At 40.5% G+C, this 19,228-nt stretch overlaps 1 protein-coding gene across 2 annotated transcripts in view; it reads right to left on the reverse strand.

Moving 5' to 3' along the window:
• LOC133498273 (protein kinase C-binding protein NELL1-like) overlaps window positions 1-19,228 on the reverse strand; it is a 216,065-nt gene that overhangs the window by 121,757 nt on the left and 75,080 nt on the right. For both annotated transcript variants that reach the window (XM_061814900.1, XM_061814901.1), the window contains 3 exons: window positions 13,655-13,727; window positions 13,193-13,275; window positions 1,504-1,638 (listed from right to left, as the gene is read on the reverse strand). In XM_061814900.1, the coding sequence (XP_061670884.1) occupies window positions 1,504-1,638; window positions 13,193-13,275; window positions 13,655-13,727 (291 nt within the window). The remainder of the gene's footprint in view (window positions 1-1,503; window positions 1,639-13,192; window positions 13,276-13,654; window positions 13,728-19,228) is intronic.

Raw genomic sequence — 19,228 nt, forward strand, 5'->3', positions numbered from 1 at the left:
CTTCAATATTAGAATATCGTGGGAAAGCAAATGGTATTGCAGTAACCCTCATTGCATTGCAGAAAGGTTCGTGGTACAAGAAAGACAGGAGGTGAATGCAGGAGTATCGAATGACCTCATTCTGTTGATGGCTGAGTCCTTCTCGATAGGCGTTCATGGTTTCTGTGGATTTTCCCCACATAGTTTTGCGAAAGAGACATCCTCACATAATTTGAAAGTATTTGTAGTCATGTTTTTGATTTGATAAAACAATTGGACAGGAAAACCCTTAAAAGTAATGAAGGCACATAAATATAAAAACACCCAACTACCTCAAGAAGTGGATGTCCACAAGCAGACGATTCATGGATCTGCACTTGCAGGGGACTTAGGTTGGCACAAAGGGGCTTTTCACCGCATCGATTGTAAAGTGAAGCTAAGACAGGCTTCGCGGCTACACCACCCCACCCAGCCCAATCTCGCTAAAGCCATGGAGAAGTAGTGGTCTTTCAAACCAAAAAAACGTTTTTAGATATTCCCAATATTTCACCAGTAACATTTATGTATCGGTGTTGTAAAATATTATCACACATTTGCTCAGTGTCTATAAAGTTGGAACTTTAAAATTGGTCGAATAATCACAAAAGTTGAATTCATGGTGTGTGACGCGTTAATCAGTTTGAATACCCCCGCCAAATGAATTGGCTATTTGGGTATACCGTAAATATCTTAACTAATTTGTCATTGAGTCACGGAGGATGGATAATGACACCAAGAAGCCTGCTGATACAGAAGCTCTGTAGGACTGACATGAGGTTTGAATCTGATTCTTCTTTGCAGATGCCTCTTAAGTTCCTGAGTTATTGGAACTAGTTCCTTTGGATGCCACAGATATCACTTAATAGTATATACACAGAAGCAAATCCCACAAACCTATCTCTCCTCAGTGATACAGTCAAAAACCCGAGGGCCCTTGATGCCCTGAATCAACACATTTCAAAGTCTGGCAACAATCCGTGCGAGTAGACAGGGAGGCTAATTACGGGGTGATTATCAGGATCCTGGCTGGAGGGAGAAATGGCATTGGGTCTGGTTTAGAGGAAATACTAAAGGAAGTTACCTGTCGGGCATGAATAAAAAACAATTTGTGATCTAATAAGATTTACAACACCTTATTCAGTGTTATCTAAACATGTCCATAAGCATGAGTTTCTTTCAGCTTGTCCCGTTAGAGGTCGCTTAAGTGTGACATCTCAGATGAACGCTCAGATTTGTTTGGCAGAGTTTTTAACACCGGATACCCTTCCTGATCAAACACCTGGGGAGTAGAGGCCCCAGCGAGATACTAACTCACGACCCCTGGTTTACCAAACCAATGCTCTAACCACTGAGCTATGGGGCCTCAACAGTCTGCATGCTAATTCACCCTTTGTCACAGTGTACAGGCAGTTAGTAGTAATATTGATTTTGTGATAGCTTTGAATCAAAGGTTTGATCATTTATTAGGACAAGAGTAATACTCACCTTACATGCACAGTTCCTGCAATTTTCAGGCTCCACCCACAGCTCTTGATCCCTGTAGACAAGGTTGTTTGCACTGCAGGTCTTCTCACAGTGACATCCCTCAAGCTGAGTCAGCCTGGCCTCGGCGTAATTTAACTAAGAATGACCGTAAAATCAGCAGTCAAAAAAAACTAAATCAAAAGTGTGACAGTGCAAAGAGGTTAACCCCACAACCCCTCCCTATTACTCTCCAGAATGCCTACTTTTGCTCAGAGTGCTGCTCCACTGGGAGCCAGTCATTAGAGGAAGAATAAGTGATCTTCATTCAGCTCATGCTTCAGACCGTAGGCTATAAGCTACAGTAAAAATGACTGCAAGGCAGACAGTCAAGATCCTCACAAACCCTCTTTTTTACTCCTACACCCTTCGTTCCAGCTTTTTATGTTCAATTCTCAATGTTTGTCCTTCAACTGTGATGCTTTTTTGGGACATCATTCAAAAAAACCCCGGTTCATCTCATGGTGATGAACAACTCCTGAAATAAAAGGAAGAAAACTGAACGAACACAAATTCTGATTTACAAATATTTTTAAATGTTATAAAATTTGTTCTGACCAGGAGTCATTTAATACTGAATGGAAAAAACTATTTTTAGTACAGGGAGTTCTCTGTTTTAGACGTTTCGACTTTATGACACCCGAGTCTTGTCTGAGTTTCTGCTTAGCTCATGCATATGGCTTATGTGTTTGTGCACTGGGATTTTGTTTGCCCTTTTTGCCCACCTTTTTACACATTATGACCCAAAAGAAGAAAGCTATTTTTATTTTTGATCGTGGAACCGAAAATGTACATACTTAAAAAAAAAAAAAAAAGTATTAAGACCGACAGACATAAAGACTTGGGCTTGAGTTGGATGATTGTGGCAATTATTATTAAGGACAAAGCCCGTATTTTAGCCCACATGAAGGGTTTCGTCCCTACGAGGGATACAGTGATCACTGAGCAACCTTTTTTGTGAAGAAAAAAAAAAAACAAGCAATGTTCTTTGATCGTTGCCAAGATGGAAAGAGTACTTTTCTTACGATCAAGGATCCGAATCAACGTAGGATTAATATCAGCTTCGTGTTCATTAAGGGAAAAGGTACGGTGTATTTTCCTAACTTTGAAAGAGCTGAAAGGAGAAGACGCCAAGGAGGAATTTACCCCTAGCAAACTGCTACCTGCGGTTGCTTCCTTAGCTAGTGCTGAGTGCAGTTTGACTTCACTCTTCACCATCCCAGCCTCCCTTCCCTAATTGTAAGTGAAGCATCTTATATTTTTACTTTGATGTATTTTGGTATTTTTATATGAATTACCAACACCCATCCATTTCTGAACCGCCTATCCCCATGAGGGTCACGGGAATGTTGAAGCCAATCCCAGCAGTCATCATAAATTTTGACTAATGGTGAAATCCGATTCAAGTCGAAATTCGAGTTAAGTCGCTACTGTAGGAAAGGATCTCAGTCGTAGACTGAGGACTCCCTGTATTAACATAGTTTTTCCTATAAACCAAGATTGCATCTACAAAAGTGGATGCTTCGGTAACGTACACTGGTATTGTTTTTTTCTGTCTTTTTTGTTTGTCTTTGTAAAACATTAGAAAGTCTAATCTGAAGCTTCCTGCTCCAACTTTCACAAATTCACAAATTAATGATACCTCTGAACTACTCACTAGTGGAGCGGCTGCGCACATGATTCATGGAGGATAAAACAGTGCCACAGAAGGAAACATACCACAGTGCAAGTTAACCTTCGACAAAGATTTTCGTCAAATTCCCTCAAAAAGGTACGCTCTCTACCCAACAAATTTGATGGTCTTAATCTCCTCACAAAGACCAACAAAGACTACACTTTCTGCCCCCTTCTACTTCTCAGAGATTTGGCTTTGTGATGAGCACATCCCAGAAAGTGCTGTACTCTTGCCTACCTTCCAAATTACTTGAGCGGACTGTGACTCAGAGCTATTGGTTAAACCAAAATGTGGGTGGATATCCTTCTATATCAAATGAAAAATTGTGTACTGATATCATTAAGCTCGGCATAGACTGATGCACAGACTTGGAGTCGCTGTTTTTGAGGTATAAGTCATTCTACTCGCTGCACGAATTTGGATCATTCATACTGGCCGGTGTCCGGCCAGTTTATATTCCTTCCCATCCTAAAATAAACTCTGCACTGCAAACGCTGGCTGAGCATATAAACAGAGTTAAAAAGGATCCAGATTTACCCTACATTATTATTGCCTCGTGTTGCACCACTTCAAGGATGCCACAGGACCACTGCTGGACCCACTGCACTATGACAGTCGAGCAAACAGCTCTGTGGATGATGCAGTCAGCATGGGACTCCATCCTGGAACACTTCAGTGGCACAGGGACCGACACAAACATCTTGTTTGTGGACTTCAGCTCTGCGTTTAACACCATCATTACGGAACTCTCCTCCTCCAAGCTTCTTCAGCTCAACTTTTGGCATGCCATCTGCCGGTGGATCTACAGCTTCCTGACAGGCAGTACACTGCAGTCAAGGCAGAGGACCCCACCTCATCCACAATCACCGGTGTTCCCCAAGGATGTGTTTCTGTCCACTTCTCTTTCTACACAAACTACTTCAACCTCAGTGAAGTCTATAGATGACACTACAGTCATTAGCCAGATCAAAGATCAAGTCTACGTATCAACAGGAAGTGGAGCGACTGGAGCTTTGATGGGCCAACACAATCTGGAGCTGACCCTATTCAAGAAAGTAGAGGTGATGGTGGTCTTCAGCAAAAATCCAATTGCTACAGGTGCCCGTGATGCTGTCCAATGGACCTGTGTCAACCTTCGAGACATTCATGTTCCCGAGAATTACAGGATCTCAGGACCTGAAATTGGAGACCAACATCAACTCCATCCTCAAAAAGGCCCATCGGTGGCCATAGTTCATGGGGCTTCTGAGGAAGCATCGCGTGTCACAGTTCTAGACAGAAGTCATTGAATTGATTTTGTGTTCATCCATCACAGTCTGGTCAGTCATGTGTGCACTTCCACCGACTCACTTCTGAGGACTTGCACGCTGCCAATGACTAAGACAAAGGCATGCATGCTCTTGGACCCCCCACACCCAACACACACACATACACACCTTGGTCATGCTCCATCCCTCATATATGCACTATCGAACAATGCAAACTAAAAACAGCAGACATTCCAACAGCTTCTTTCTTCTTGCCATTAACTTGTTCACAATATTCTAAGGCTGAAAATATCATTGCAACATGCTGCCAATTTTCCAAATCTCTGTTGAGACTTAATTTTTACACTCACTCCACTATTTGTATTCTGTTGTTGAACACTACTGCCCACTAGTGTTCAAGAACTGTGCACTATTTGCACAATCAGCAGTGCACCAGATAATTGCACTTAGTCACTTTAAATTGCCGCACCATTTGCACAATTGCCATTATATCAGCATCACTACACAAGTGGTACACATTCATTGTTCACTGACTCTCCATAATATAAACTGTATATGTCCTAAAAGTAGATTTTCTTATGATGGCTGTTTGTTGTCATCCTAGAGTGGCTCAAACTACTAGAGACAAATTCATTTTGTGTCCTGTACAGACAAGGAAGTATATAAATTTAAGCATAATTATTGATATTCATATTAATGTTTTTATTTGTTGCATCGGTATTTATGATCATATGTTTGATGCATGTCTTAGACATACCCACTTAAAATTTAACCTAAATAATCACAATAACTATGTTCTGTAAATAGGACTGTCTTTGTAATTGCATGGTTACTGTATGTTTTACCTCAATGCTGTAACTGATATTCATTGTTCCTGTGGCAGACACATTGACAGAGTCATTTTCTATTTTGTCAGATATTTTTATTTTCTGTATGAGTTTACAAATGTTTGGTTATGCGTTTTGTGATGGTTGCGGCAGTGTTATATATTGGCTGACATTAGCCTATAAAGTTTGTCAAAATAGGTTCCGTCTATAAAAGTGTGTTTTTAGATAAAGATGAAATACCCTTTCACGTGGTAGGAAACATTTATTATAAACAATTTTAAAATACCGTTCACCTTCAGAAACTGCCTAAACAGAGAAATTTATCAGACTCATCTTTATTTGCCAAGTCAAAAATGCAATTTGTCTCCGGGAGTTGGAGGCACACGAGGACAATGAGAGAAAATAGTTTTCAGACAGAAAAAAAAAAATTAATAAAAAAGCAATTTATCGTAACATTAATTTGACACAAGATGGCATCTTGCAAATGTAAACAATGGTGGAGTCAACCAAAGTCACAGCCAGCACAGAATGAGGGGTGAGGATTTCTTGTCACAATTCCTAAGGCCTTTAAGATTTCATCTCGGCTCTTCAAACAAAGGGCTAAGGGCAAGAGGTAAGACAAAGGGCAGAAGGGCAAAGTGGTAGAACTGGGATTGGCCTAAATTGTGACCCTCTGATTCCAAAGACAAAGTCCTTTTGGATAGGCTATTGGGAAAAGAACTAAAGGCCTCGTTATACTCCCATGCAGCCAACAGCACCTACATTATATCACATGACCGACACATAGTTCCGCGTTTCCCCAATGCATCACTTCACATACACCCGGCAAAAATTATTGTTGTGCATAGACTGTCGTGGAGATCATTGTTTGTGATTGAGCTCTTTTAGTCACATGCTGTGATGACATATTCAGCATTCCCCTTGGTTCCACATCCACCACAGCAATCTTCTTGATCGATTCTGCTGAATAAATAAAGGTATCATCTGTTCATCGAGGTCCATTTGTTCTCGTAGACACTGTTCCATGGTCACTATTGTTGTTGCTTTGTTCTTTGTCATGGAAAGGAAGAAACAACTACCAAAACGACTGGGAAATTCAGAGGAAACTCCACCCTGGGCCATCCTGGCCAATACCAGCTGTAGCAATAACCTTACACTGGAGGGGAACTGCAGCAGTACATTTTAAAAACTGCCTCAGAGAGTTGCACTTGCATATAAAGTCAAACTGTGGGGGATAGCCACGTTGATGTCGGCGCGGTCACTGCCCGCACGAGTTAAAAGAAGCCTTAAGTGGAATTCAGCATGAGTGTGAATGGCTGTACTGACCTATCCATTCATCATTTGAGCCGCTTATCCTTACAAGGGTCACGGAACTGCTGTAGCCTATCCCAGTTATCTTCATGCAGGAGGCAGGGTACAACCTGAACTGGTTACCTGTCAACCACAGGGCGCATAGAAAAAAAACTTTTGAACTATAATCACATCTAAGAGCAATTTAGAGTGCCCAATTAATGCAAGTTTTTGGGATGTAGGAGGAAACCCGGAGAAAACCCATGCAGCTACGCGGCGAACAGGCAAATTCCACACAGGTGGGGCTGGGATTTGACCCCCACTCCTCAGAACTGAGAGGCAGACACACTAACCCCACCATGCCGCTGTATTGACCCTTGTACCCCAAACACAGAGCTGTCAAGTCACCACCATACCAGACAACCCAAAACTCTATGCCAAGCATATACTGTATAGTTTAAATCTATAAACATTCCACCTTGAATTTCTGTGCTTGCACTGCTGTGTGCGCATATAACACTCCACACTTTCATGCCGCCACTCCATTGGCAGTGGTAGGCGTTTACATGCTAATTAGGACCACCTGGCACAAGCCTGATATTTATGAGAACATGAATTTCCGTACACAAGTGCATACATTTGAATAGGTTCAGCAGATGTATGAAATTTAAACAACAAGAATAACGGATCTATCTTACGTAGTATCCATCCATCCATTTTTCTAAGTCGCTTATCCTCATGAGGGTCACGGGAGTGCTCGAACCAATCCCCGGTATCATCAGGGAGGAGGCAGGGTACACCCTGAACTGGTTGCCAGCCAACCACAGGGCACATGGAAACACACAACAGTCACAGTCACAATCACACCTAGGGGCAATTTAGAGTGTCCAGTTAATGTTGCATGATTCGGGGATGTGTGAGAAAAACGGAGTGCCTGAAGAAAAAACCCCACACATGGGGAGAGGATGCAACCCCCGCACAGCTGGGGCCAGGATTTGAACCCGGGTCCTTAGAACTGTGAGGCCAACAATCTACAGCTGCACCACCGTGCCTCCTCTTACTTATTAATGCTACTTAATTTAGTCGGATTCTCTTTGGCTACTGCAGGGCTGTGTGAGCTGTGCACTTTTAAAAAGCAACCCTGTCAAACAAAAGGCTTGAAATACAAATTTGAAAGGCAAAGCATCATCCCAGAGCATCACAGAGGAATAGGTTTCCTGGATATCACGAGCAGCAGGATTTGGCAGTGTGGTATCGCACAAGTCGGAAGCTCAGACATGTCTCCAGTGATTGATACATGAGGCAACGAGACTTGGGCATGAGAAGAAAATGACAAGAGAATATCTAGTTGTTCGATCTGCATGCTTAGATGTGTCCAATATTCTGAGCACAACAAATTAATCTGTTGCATATGTATGCGACATGCAAATGTCTTGGGAATCAATGGTTAGAGTCACCTCATCTCTTTCTCACATTCCGGTAAGAAAGGATTCACCCCTTGTTAAACTCTTTTTGTCCAAACTCTGAAAGGCAAGAAGACATTTAGGGAGTGGAGGTGACCGAATCCTCCCTGCTGTGACTTGCATGAACAAGTCAGGCGGCAAAATGTTGTGTGTATAAATGTAAAAAAGGACAATGTAACAGCACAGTGGGATAGTAATGTTTGTCAAAGAGGAGTTCTAACATGGAAGCCTCATATATTGTAAAAAATAGTTTCTGAGAGACCCAAATTATTGGACAACTGAAATCAAAGATGGCACTGCCTGACTTTTCTGCGGTGCCTCATGAAAATGATGCAAAAATAACGAGTTGCATAGAATCCAGTAAATCCATGCTTGAACTACACAGTTTGTTTTTGGGGTGCAGGCAATACATCCCCTATTGTTATTTCAGTTTTATTTGACAAATATACACATATTGATTAGATACAACTATGTCAAAAAGACTTACATCCGGAGTAATTAGACTTGGTTCAAGTCATCCTATAATATGTACATTCAGCATTGGAGTGTAAACAACTTTATTGCAATTGTGCTGGGTACAGGTACAATGATAAATAATGTTTACTCTATTTAACTAAAGATACAAAAATAAAATCAAGTGGATTTTGCTGAATAATTGTGTGGACCTCTTTTCTTATTCCTATATTTTAATCCAAGCTTCTCCTTTTCCATGGGCTCTGTGGAAGGAGGTGGGTTCCTCTCACTTGAGTGATTTGCAGTCTGAGGGTAGTTTTGTTGATTAAAGATGTTTTCTGTACGTATTTGAACTTTGATGCAGCTCCGAAACGATACAAGATGTAAATTATCGTGCTCCGCAAATAGTTCGCAGACAGTTTAGCCTACTTGGGTGCTCAGTGTCAATGCTTTTGAGTCATTTTCATATAATTTGGTCAATAATGGTAATGACACCTGCAAAAAAATGAAACTTTCTTTTTTTATGCTCCCTTGTTTTATACAGTCTCCCATGTCTTCCATGCTGCAACAGCCCACTTAATGTGCTATTTTCAAAATGGTATTAACGCTTTGAAATATTAGCACATTTGCGTACACTCGCAACGCCGCCGCTTGGTCGTCTCTGTTTTCACCAGTTTACCCCAGCATACCCACGACTCCAGTGAGAATAAGAGGTGTAGCAAATGGATGGACGGATGGAATATGATTGTGTCAGGACATTCTAGTGGATTTCTACTATCGCTTTTAGACAGATATCAAGAAGATAGTGAAATCATTACCATTTCGTGTAGCCGTAATGGACAAATGGGCATCCAAATACACAGTTCATGTATTATTAAACGAAATTAAATTATTAATCATCTTGACTGTATCATTCATTCCTTTCTACCTGCCTTCCAGGTTTACACAGTTGAGTGAATCTTGCTAAATGAACAATGCTCAGGCAGCTGAACGCATCGCTGAAGGCGATCAAAACACTATAACCGTAGCACCTGACCAGCCTGTATTTGTGATCATGTATTTTAAAAGCTGTGAGGTAACTGTCCTGCTCCCACAAATGGAGCAGTATATCACAACCCACAAGAGAACGCTATATCTTTGCTTGGAGTTCTAATACACCCTATCCACAGTACAGTGCAGTAAAAATTTATTGTCACCTTTTGAAATTCTTTTTGTTGTTGTTAGCCCACTTTAATGTTTAAAATGTCAAATGTAAATATCAAATAAAGAATACCCAAGCACATATAAAATATAGGTTTTAAATTGTGATTTTATAAATTTGGGGAATTTTTTCAAAGCTAACTTGCCCTGTGTTTAAAAGTAATCGCTTATTAAATCATGAATGTAATATTTTCTTCAACTTATCCAAGGTCAGGTTGCCGGGGCAGTAACTTTAACAGGGAAGCCCAGACTTCCCTGTCCACAGCCACTTCCTAGAGCACTTGCAAGGGGATCCCGAGGCGTTCCCAAGCAAACCAAGAGACAGCCTTTCCAGCGTGTCCTTGGGTCACAGATTTAGAGGAGCTGATTCTCATCCCAGCTGCTTCACACTCAGCTGTGAACAGCTCCAGTGAGAGTTGGAGATCACAGACTGATGAAGTCAAAAGAACCACATCTACAAAAAGCAGAGATGCAATATTGAGGCCACAAAACTGGACCCCCTCTATACGTCGGTTAAGCCTAGAAATTCCGTTCATAAGTTATGAAGAGATGAAGAGAACCAGTGACTAAGGTCAGCCTCGGCGGAGTCCAACCCTCACGGGAAATGAGTGCAACTTAGTGCCTTCAATGCGGACCAAAATCTGACACTGGTTATACAGAGACCGAACAGTCAGTATTTGAGGTTTCGAAAGCCCATACTCCCAAAGCACCCCCCCACCGAGGACTCCTCAAGGGACACGGTCCGACGTCTTCCCCAAGTCCACAAAATACATGTAGACATGGCTGGTCCGAAGCACCCTCGAGGACCCTGCCAAGGGTAAAGAGCTGGTCCACTGTTCCACGACCAAGATGAAAGCCACATTGCTCCTCCTAAATCTTAGATTCGACTTTCCGATGGATCAACCTCTCCAGCACACACACGATTAGACCCTACCAGGGAGGCTGATGAATGTAATCCCCCTGTAGTTGGAACACACCCTACAGTCCCCTTTCTTAGAAAGAGGGATCATTACCAATCCAGAGTTACTGTACCCTATGGACATACGATGGTGCAGAGGCGTGTCAACCACGACAGTCCTACAACATTCAGAGCCTTACGGCCACAGCTCTGGTCAACCGCCTCAACAATAGAGACGTGGAACACAGTCCATTCGGGACTCAATGTCCCCTACCTCCTCCAAGATGTCGGTTAAATTTTGCCAGAGGTATGAGTTGAAATTTCTCCTGACAGGGGTCTTGTTACATCTGGCATGAATGTAAAAGCAATTAAAAAAAAAGAACATCAGAGCATCAGTCATACATGGTGATGCGAGTGTGATGGTCTAGAGTTGCTTTGCTCCTTCAGGACCTGAATGACTTGCTGTGATTGATAGAAATACCAGGGTGCTGTAAATCACACCTCCACTTGCGTTCTAAGACCATAATTCTATATTATGCTGTTAAAACAGTGAGACGCTAAAAACAAATGATGTCAATAGAAAATCAATTGAAGTTTGGAATAATGACTGTGGAAGTGCTCAAAGAAGGCTATGAGCTTACTGACTGGGACAAGTTCTTTCAAAAAATTTGAAGGTAATTTGCTCTATGGGGGTCTATTTGGTCAGAGTATTTTACTTAAAAAAAAAAAAAAGAAAAAGAAATAAACTGAACAGAGCTAAATCACTTTTCTTTGAAGTTTTGCATTTTTTTGAAAGAGTCAAAGCTTTGAAAAGCCAGATGAAACTGAAGTAGTACAAAATGGAAGAACAGTTCAAAGGAAATGGGAGGAAGACATGTCAAAGACTCAGTGTTATGATGCACAGAGCACAGAGAGCAGACGTAATCTGGTGCCAAGACCAGCTTCTTTTGTGGAGCAACTAAACACACGGTTTATACACACGGTTCAACAGTTATGACACTACAAAAGACCGCCCTCCCTAACACACCAATCATTGTGCAGGAAGTAAAGGTCAATTCCATCCTCTCCCAACTCACCCTTGGAAGACCTTGTACCAGGTCAAAATGGTTTAAAAGGCCACGTTCTTTAGGGGTGTGTTGTCCAGCTGCGTCCTTGTAACACAACGGTTTCAATTGTTCCTGGCCTTCGTCATAACCCCCAGGGTATGGAAAGAGACAACCATCATCCCTGTACTTCAAAAAACCTCAAGCCAAAACAATTCATGATTTCTGACCCATATCAATAACCTCCCTTCTCTGCAAAAGCACATAGAGTGTGGATTAGCACCATCGTGGGCAAGAGGTTGGATCCCTACAATTAGGTTATTAGGAGAGATGGGGAGAGGACACCTATCCTATCCTCCAAGACCCCGAAGCTTCTAACACATTTGTCAGGATTTTAATCGATGGATCTTTCACCATTTGTCTTTCAATGACAACAAGTATACTATACATCTGTGAAGGCTCCAAGAACTAGAAGTTAACACAACAGTGGTTTATGTAAAATTTCACAAGAGATGGACCCCCAACCAGCATGTGAGAGTAAAGTGGTTTTAAAATCAAACTACATTGTTTCAAAAATAGGTATCCCACAGGGTTATGTTTAGACACCCATCCTCTTGTCCTTGTACACAAATGAAATAACATGCAACAACAATGGACTGACACTGGCTCTGGTGGCCTGTCTGACAGATGAACAATTCCTGTCTACAAACAACATGCGTGTGAAACCATGGCTCTTTGGTTTCAGGAGAGCTCACTGGAACTGAATGTTCATAAAACCAACGAACTTTGACGGTAACGATGCCAAACCAGTGTCACATATCACATCCTTTCTCTGAGCTGATTCTGCTTGAGGGACAGGTGGTGGAACAGGTCCATATTATTAGATATAGAGATCGATTTCGCATAGCATGTGAATGGACTTTACAAAAAGACAACAGCACGTTTCTTTCTGAGGAGTTGTAGCGTCAGGAAGGACATTTTAACAGCAGTATAACGTTCACTCGTTGAATCAGTTCTGACGTTCAATACCACATTCTGGTAGAACGTCGTTACAGTAAAAAGTAAGAACACATTTTATAGGATAATCTTACAAGTAGTAAAAATCACTGACATCTGTCTTACTCCTCTTTCTGACCTTTACACATTTCTGCAGTGCAAAGGAAAGCTCTCTGCATCACTGAGGACTTGTCATACCCTTCCATCACTATGCTGCATTAATTTCCTCAAGTACCAATAAGCCATGTACACCTAGCCAAAACAAAATTTACAAGAACTTTTTTTTAATTTTCATCCTACAGCAGTATCTTAAATATTACATAAAATATGACAAACTTGTTTTACCATTTTTTGAATCATGTGTATTTATGACGGTGCTCACTGAGCCTTGGACCGATGTTTTAATTGAAGCTTTTGTTCTGCTGCTGTGTAGGTACATAGCGTAGCATTAATGACAAAGTAAGAATTGAGTATATTCGTGACAGTCTGGTGAGCTATAATGGATAGGTCCTTTTGTGGGAGGCAGCTAGTGGTTCTTACCTTGAGGGTCATCTTGGCGAGGAGATCCTGCAGGTCCATAATGCCTTGCACTAGGCTTAAGAAATCACTACAAGTTGGGCAGGCTGGAAGAAAGAGTACATGAACATAACTGAAAACATATACTAACCAAATGATGGTGCCACAAACAAAACAAGTTTCATTCACATTGTTTGAGACTTCTCATAGGTATCAGTTTAAAATGAAATGTGTGATTATGTGCCATATCATACTTATCAGTGGCTAAACCGGGTCTTTACATCTGTATTTTACTGATAGAAAATGGGGGCAACTATCATGGGGGAATTAACATTACTCAAAAAGAAGCACAAGAGAATGGATGGGACTCCTTTATGTCATCATCCATTATTTAGGTAACGAACATCATGTCCCAGTCCAATTTCAAAAAGAACACAGAATACAAATACATACAAACATTCAAAAATTGTTCATGGTCATACTTACTACGGTTAAGGTTTGGACACTGGGTGATGTAGCCATTGGGCGCAAAAACAAACTTCACATCCTGGATAATGCCCTGACAAGAAGAAAGACAGAAATGCACTGATGAGACTTTTCAACTCTCCATCCATCATGTCAATCTTAATGTAGTGGTTCACAAACTTTTTTTGCAGCTCCCACCTTTTTGGAGATTACATTTTAATCCCACCCCCACCACCCTCATTTGCAAACATTATTCCTTGTCCAGTCACGGTTCACCATTCACAGCCCCGTATATTCGGAGATTTTGCTCTCGTTCATTTTTTTAATATAATTTACTGTATTTTCATGACCATAAGGTGAACTTTTCTCCTAAATAGATGTGCGTCTTTATGTGCACACTGAGTTCCAAAAATCTGTAAATGTTATCATGTGATGAGTCCAATGGAGGACACCTGAACACACTGGTTACAAAGTTAGCATGCAGGCTAGCATGTTTTAACATGTATGTAAGCTACCATATGATGGCGCTCATGAGACAGTGAGGAACAATTGCAATTTTACATCTGTAAGCAGAAGAAGTTTACAGTGTCTCGCACACACTGCCAGCGTAGGCAAGTCATTACTCAAGACGATGTTCACACTCACGGTGTCACATTTTGTGAGGAAAGACATGAGGGCCATTGGTGTTAGAGAGAAAAATGGAGGAGATGGGCTAACATGGAAAAAGATGACACGTTGTGGCAACCCCTAATGGGACAAGCCAAAAGGAAAAGAAACATATGTTACGCAGTTGCTTTTTATATTTAGTACAGAAACTGCATCCAGTCCTAGCTCTGGCACTCGTTAACGCGGTAAATAAATACTGTTTTCACTACTAGCCAATGTGGAAATCAGGCTCACTTGATGAAACAGGGCTACTACTACACCCTCAACAGAGGCATATTTCATCATGACAAATAATGTGTGATGTCTTTCTTAATGCTCAGGTCAATGCATTCATCTTCTACCGCTTATCTGAGGTCGGGTCACGGGGGCAGTAGTTTTAGCAGGGACGCCCACACTTCCCTCACCCTGCTTCAGGTATTATGATAAAAGCATTTAACTGACATTATTAAGGCAACATTCACACTGCAAGTTATTTCAGATTTTTTTTTCCCCCAAATGTGTCATTTTCCTCATGTCTTCAAGTGAACAGTACAAGTCCTTTTTTTTTTAATAAATAAATCCAGACCTCATTATGTAGCCAATGAAACTGTGATCTGGACACTCAGGTCCTGTTCATAAGGAGACACTGGTCACAACTGTTGGACAGATGAGACACAAAATAGCCAGATGTGAAAAGCAATGGTGGATGAAGATACAGAAAACAGAAGTGAAAAGGTCCAGTTCAGGCACAAATGTGTCAGAGCTGAGACCAAGATGCAAGTCCATATTTACTCCTGTATACACACTGCTCCATGATTTGTGCGCATGGATGAATTCTGATATTAGAAGTTCCATTTTTTTTTTTTTGAAATGTGAAAGACTACGTTAAAAAAATTGGATTCAACGTCCAAATCAGAAATGGGATCACACACTGTAAATGTACCTGAAGACACCTAGGATATTAATTCAATTGTGAACAAAAAATTCATGATACTATGTATATACAAAAATCTTAACTGGTATTTGAAAACTCAAAATGTGTTACATTCATCTTTTCAATCTTTCATATATGATATTTGATGTCAGGACTGGTTGAAATAGCCGATCTTTTTGACAATGAAGAGATGAAATGCCACTAGAAATGGTGGGAAATATAAATAGTGTAGCATTCCTTTGAAAATAAATTGGAGGATAAAGTACTTTGCAGCTCAAAGTCATCAACAATTGAAGACGCCATCCAGTCTGCCAATAATCGTGAATGAGAAGTCACATCCATCAACAAAAGGCTGTCCACTAGAGTATTTAATGTCAAATTCTTCTAATAAAGAGAAAATCTTGTGATTCCCCCCATGTAGTGAAGCCCAATTTGGACTGAAAATGGGGTACATGTACATTAGCCACCAAACTCCCTTTGCTTGGGATATGCGTGAAATGCATTCACAGTGCATTTGGGTGGCCTGGATGCAAGTGTTACCTTTCCTCTCTATATTTTGGAGAGAGAGAGAGAGAGAGAGCGAGAGAGATAGAGAGAGAGAGAGAGAGAGAGAGAGATGAACAGGTTTGCAGCACAGATTGAGAACACATTCCCATGTCAAAAACACACGGGCTCAGCCCTGGGTGTTTCAGGAGAGACTGTCAGAGGTGTCAAGAAAAAAAAAAATGGCATAGAGCTCAGATGTCTGTCCTGGGGTGTAATATTGAAGCCCTAAGCATACACCACTGTCTATGATCAGTAGGTAATTCAAGTGAAACCCTGGAATATTTCCTACTTTGCTCTCCCTCTCACAGTGATTTTTAAAGAGACCACCCCCCAAAAAAGTGCATTTATTTTCCATGATTCAATTCAAAAAGTTACACTTTCATAGATAGATTATGGCCCACAATCAAAACAATTTCAAGTATTTGTTCATCGTTTCATAATTTGGGTTTTCACAATATCGTCCTTTCATCTTCAATCCTAGGTTGGGAATCCCTATGCTTTAATCACTGCCAATGCACTGTGGCATTGAGGCAATCAGCCTGTGGCATTGCCCGGGAATTTGGGAAGGCCAGATTTCCTTGAAACTTGCTGTCACTTCTTCTTTGTTTGTTGCTCTGTTGCCCCTCATCTTCCCTCTTGATAGTACCCTGTATATTCTCAATGGGATTTAGATCCAGTGAGTTTGCTGGCCAGTCAAGCACTGTGATGGCATGGGCATCGTATTGTATTACATGTATTGTATTTCAGCTTTGAAATTCTCCTTTTGCTTTCAAACAGTAAAGCCAATAATGATAAGACTGTGCCATCTCTTTCTGCATCTGTATTTTGTAGTTGCAAAGTTCCTCCTAAACATACAGCGGATGAACGAATTGAAAATAACATTTTAAGCAGGTACAGTCATAAAAATAACTGAATACGTCATGTACCAAATGGATCAATGGATGGATTATGCATGTTACTTGAGATGTGCCACATGTCAGGCTCAACAATGACCTGCAGCGTCCTTGAAGGATCAATAATCTTGGGTCGATGTATTGGAGGAAAAAGTTTCCCAGCGCTTCTTTATTTTTTCTAAGAGTGTTCCTGACCAGTATCTAATATTTACTGGGCAAGTTATAGAGTGTACTGAAACAGACGGGACACAAAACATATTTAAAATCTTTTTTTTTTTTTCCTCATTCAAAATTAGATAACACAGACAGTATATGTATCCTTTTGAATTCCATATCAGTTTTACAATCATACAATACCAACTAAACAAGTGAAGAAATTAATGTTACGCAGGTAAATTGTTTGCAACCCTCAATTTAATCCAAGACGAGACACTGTAAAACAAAAACAACAATGATTTGCAAATCCTTTTCAACCTAAATTCAGGTGAATGCAGTACGCAAGCAAGATATTTAGTTTTCAAAGTGATTGTTATTGTTTTTTTTTTCCTCCAAATATTCTCTCATTTTGAATTTGATGCAAGCAACACCTTCCAAAAAAAAAAAAAAAAAAAAAAAGAAGTTGGGACAGTGACAGCAATAAACTACAAAGTTGAGGAATGGTCCAAAAATACCTGCTTGGAACATTCCAGATGCAAATTGGAACATGTTAGTGTCATGATTGGCTATTCCAGGAGCATTTTGAAAGGGACACACTTTAAAACTAAATACATCTGTAAATTTTACAGAAAAAAAAAATGTTTGGTTCCACCATTTTTCTGTAGTAAATATGGTTTTAAAAATGTAAACATTTACACAATATACTATATTTTACAGCATAAAATGTTAATTTTACACTCTTAAGGCCCTTTTCTGATGAATTGACAAACATGCTGTTCAACCAATTAATTCAGTAGGGTTTATATGCAGTTGGTGCTTACTGTACAATGAATTCCATTTAATTGTATTTCAAAATACTGGCAAAAACACTTATTGCTTCACTGTTAAATCCACAAAATGGCTGTCATTTTGACTGAATATTTCTCTACATTTTTCTGAAAAGTCATGACAGAGTTTTTCGGTCCTACACACATTGAGCTTTCTTTACTAGAAATCTAAAAAATGTAAGTTGAGAAAAAAAGTACATGAAACATCAGAAGCTGAATATCTATTTGCCAAGGAATTTGTCTTTAGTTGAAGTTTTTGTTGGAGCCACTCTAGTACAACATTAGACCGTCAGTTGGCAGCAAATACTTTTAAGACAGACACATGGAAAAAAAGTCACAGCACAATAAAAGGTTGGTCGTAACCTGGTAATGCCAGAATCGTTGTTGATTTATTTGTTTTGACAATTGCGCAAAAAGATGCAGTCCTCTTGCAATTCAAGCTGTTTGAAATGACTAATAGTCTTAAAAAAATTTCAGCGATTTAGGACAACAGAGCTGATCAGACTTAAAAGTTAAAAAGTTACACAAGGTTGCATTGCATATTTCTGTAGGATAGAGCACTCAATAGTGTTCTTTTGCAAAATAAATGTTATTGGTATTTTCTATTTTTAACATGAACGTTTCAATAATTTATTAGAACAGATCTGATCATACTTGATCGTGGAAAACAGTATTAAAGCAGTTGCATAAGGTTGCAGGGCTTTTGCAGTTCTTAAAAGCTCAGAGGACAAAGATGTTTTGGGGTCAGTTAAAAGTCACATGTGTTGTATATTTAATACAAGCACGTCACTTCCAGCATGTCAACTATAGTTTCGTTAAAAATGAGGTTTTTAATATGCATATTGAGCACTCACCGAACATACTCGAAGCTCAACACACCGGGGTGTGGTTCCTCTACCCACAAGGGCTACCAGAAGTGACGTTGCACATGACCAACACAATGCGCTACACTTTATCCCCAATGGTGAGCAACGTGATGGAATTTGAGGAGGAGGAGGAGGAGTTAAACATACAGGAACACCTGGCTGAACTTGGCATCGTCAAACTGTACGTTTGAGCCGACCGTGGTCGGAACCTGACTGTGACGATGACGAGCAGCCATGCGCAGCCGTACAAGAGAAAAAGAGAGTGACCACTGGGTTGATGTGACAATATGTCAAAAGCATGTGTTTTTAGAGTTATGGCACCCCATTGGCGCCAGTATTTTTTAGCACAACTATCCCTATTACAAATTCATATTTGTTTCAGTGATAGAATAAGCTTTTACATAGTATGCAGTATTCCTATATAGTCTGTGTCTCTCGCTTGAGTAGCTTTATTACATGCTGCAAAAAAAAAAAGTGTCTGTTGGCTTTGTCAAATAAGAAAAACTACAGACAATACTGAGAAGTACTGTGTGGGGCTTTTTTTCCCCCCGACTATCCAGTGCATCATAAATGTAAGAGCCGTAGGTATATAGAGTACAAGGAAGTCCTCACCTCTTGTCTGTGCCAGTTTGCCCCTGCACAATGGCAGCTGTGAGATTTAGTTCTCCTGCCGGCAGTGGAGGTCTCGATAGCCATAGGAAAAATAGTTGGCACCGCAGCTGGTTTCA

The sequence above is a fragment of the Syngnathoides biaculeatus genome, chromosome 3 (assembly GCF_019802595.1).
Source record: "Syngnathoides biaculeatus isolate LvHL_M chromosome 3, ASM1980259v1, whole genome shotgun sequence".
In the NCBI taxonomy this organism is placed as follows: domain Eukaryota; kingdom Metazoa; phylum Chordata; class Actinopteri; order Syngnathiformes; family Syngnathidae; genus Syngnathoides; species Syngnathoides biaculeatus.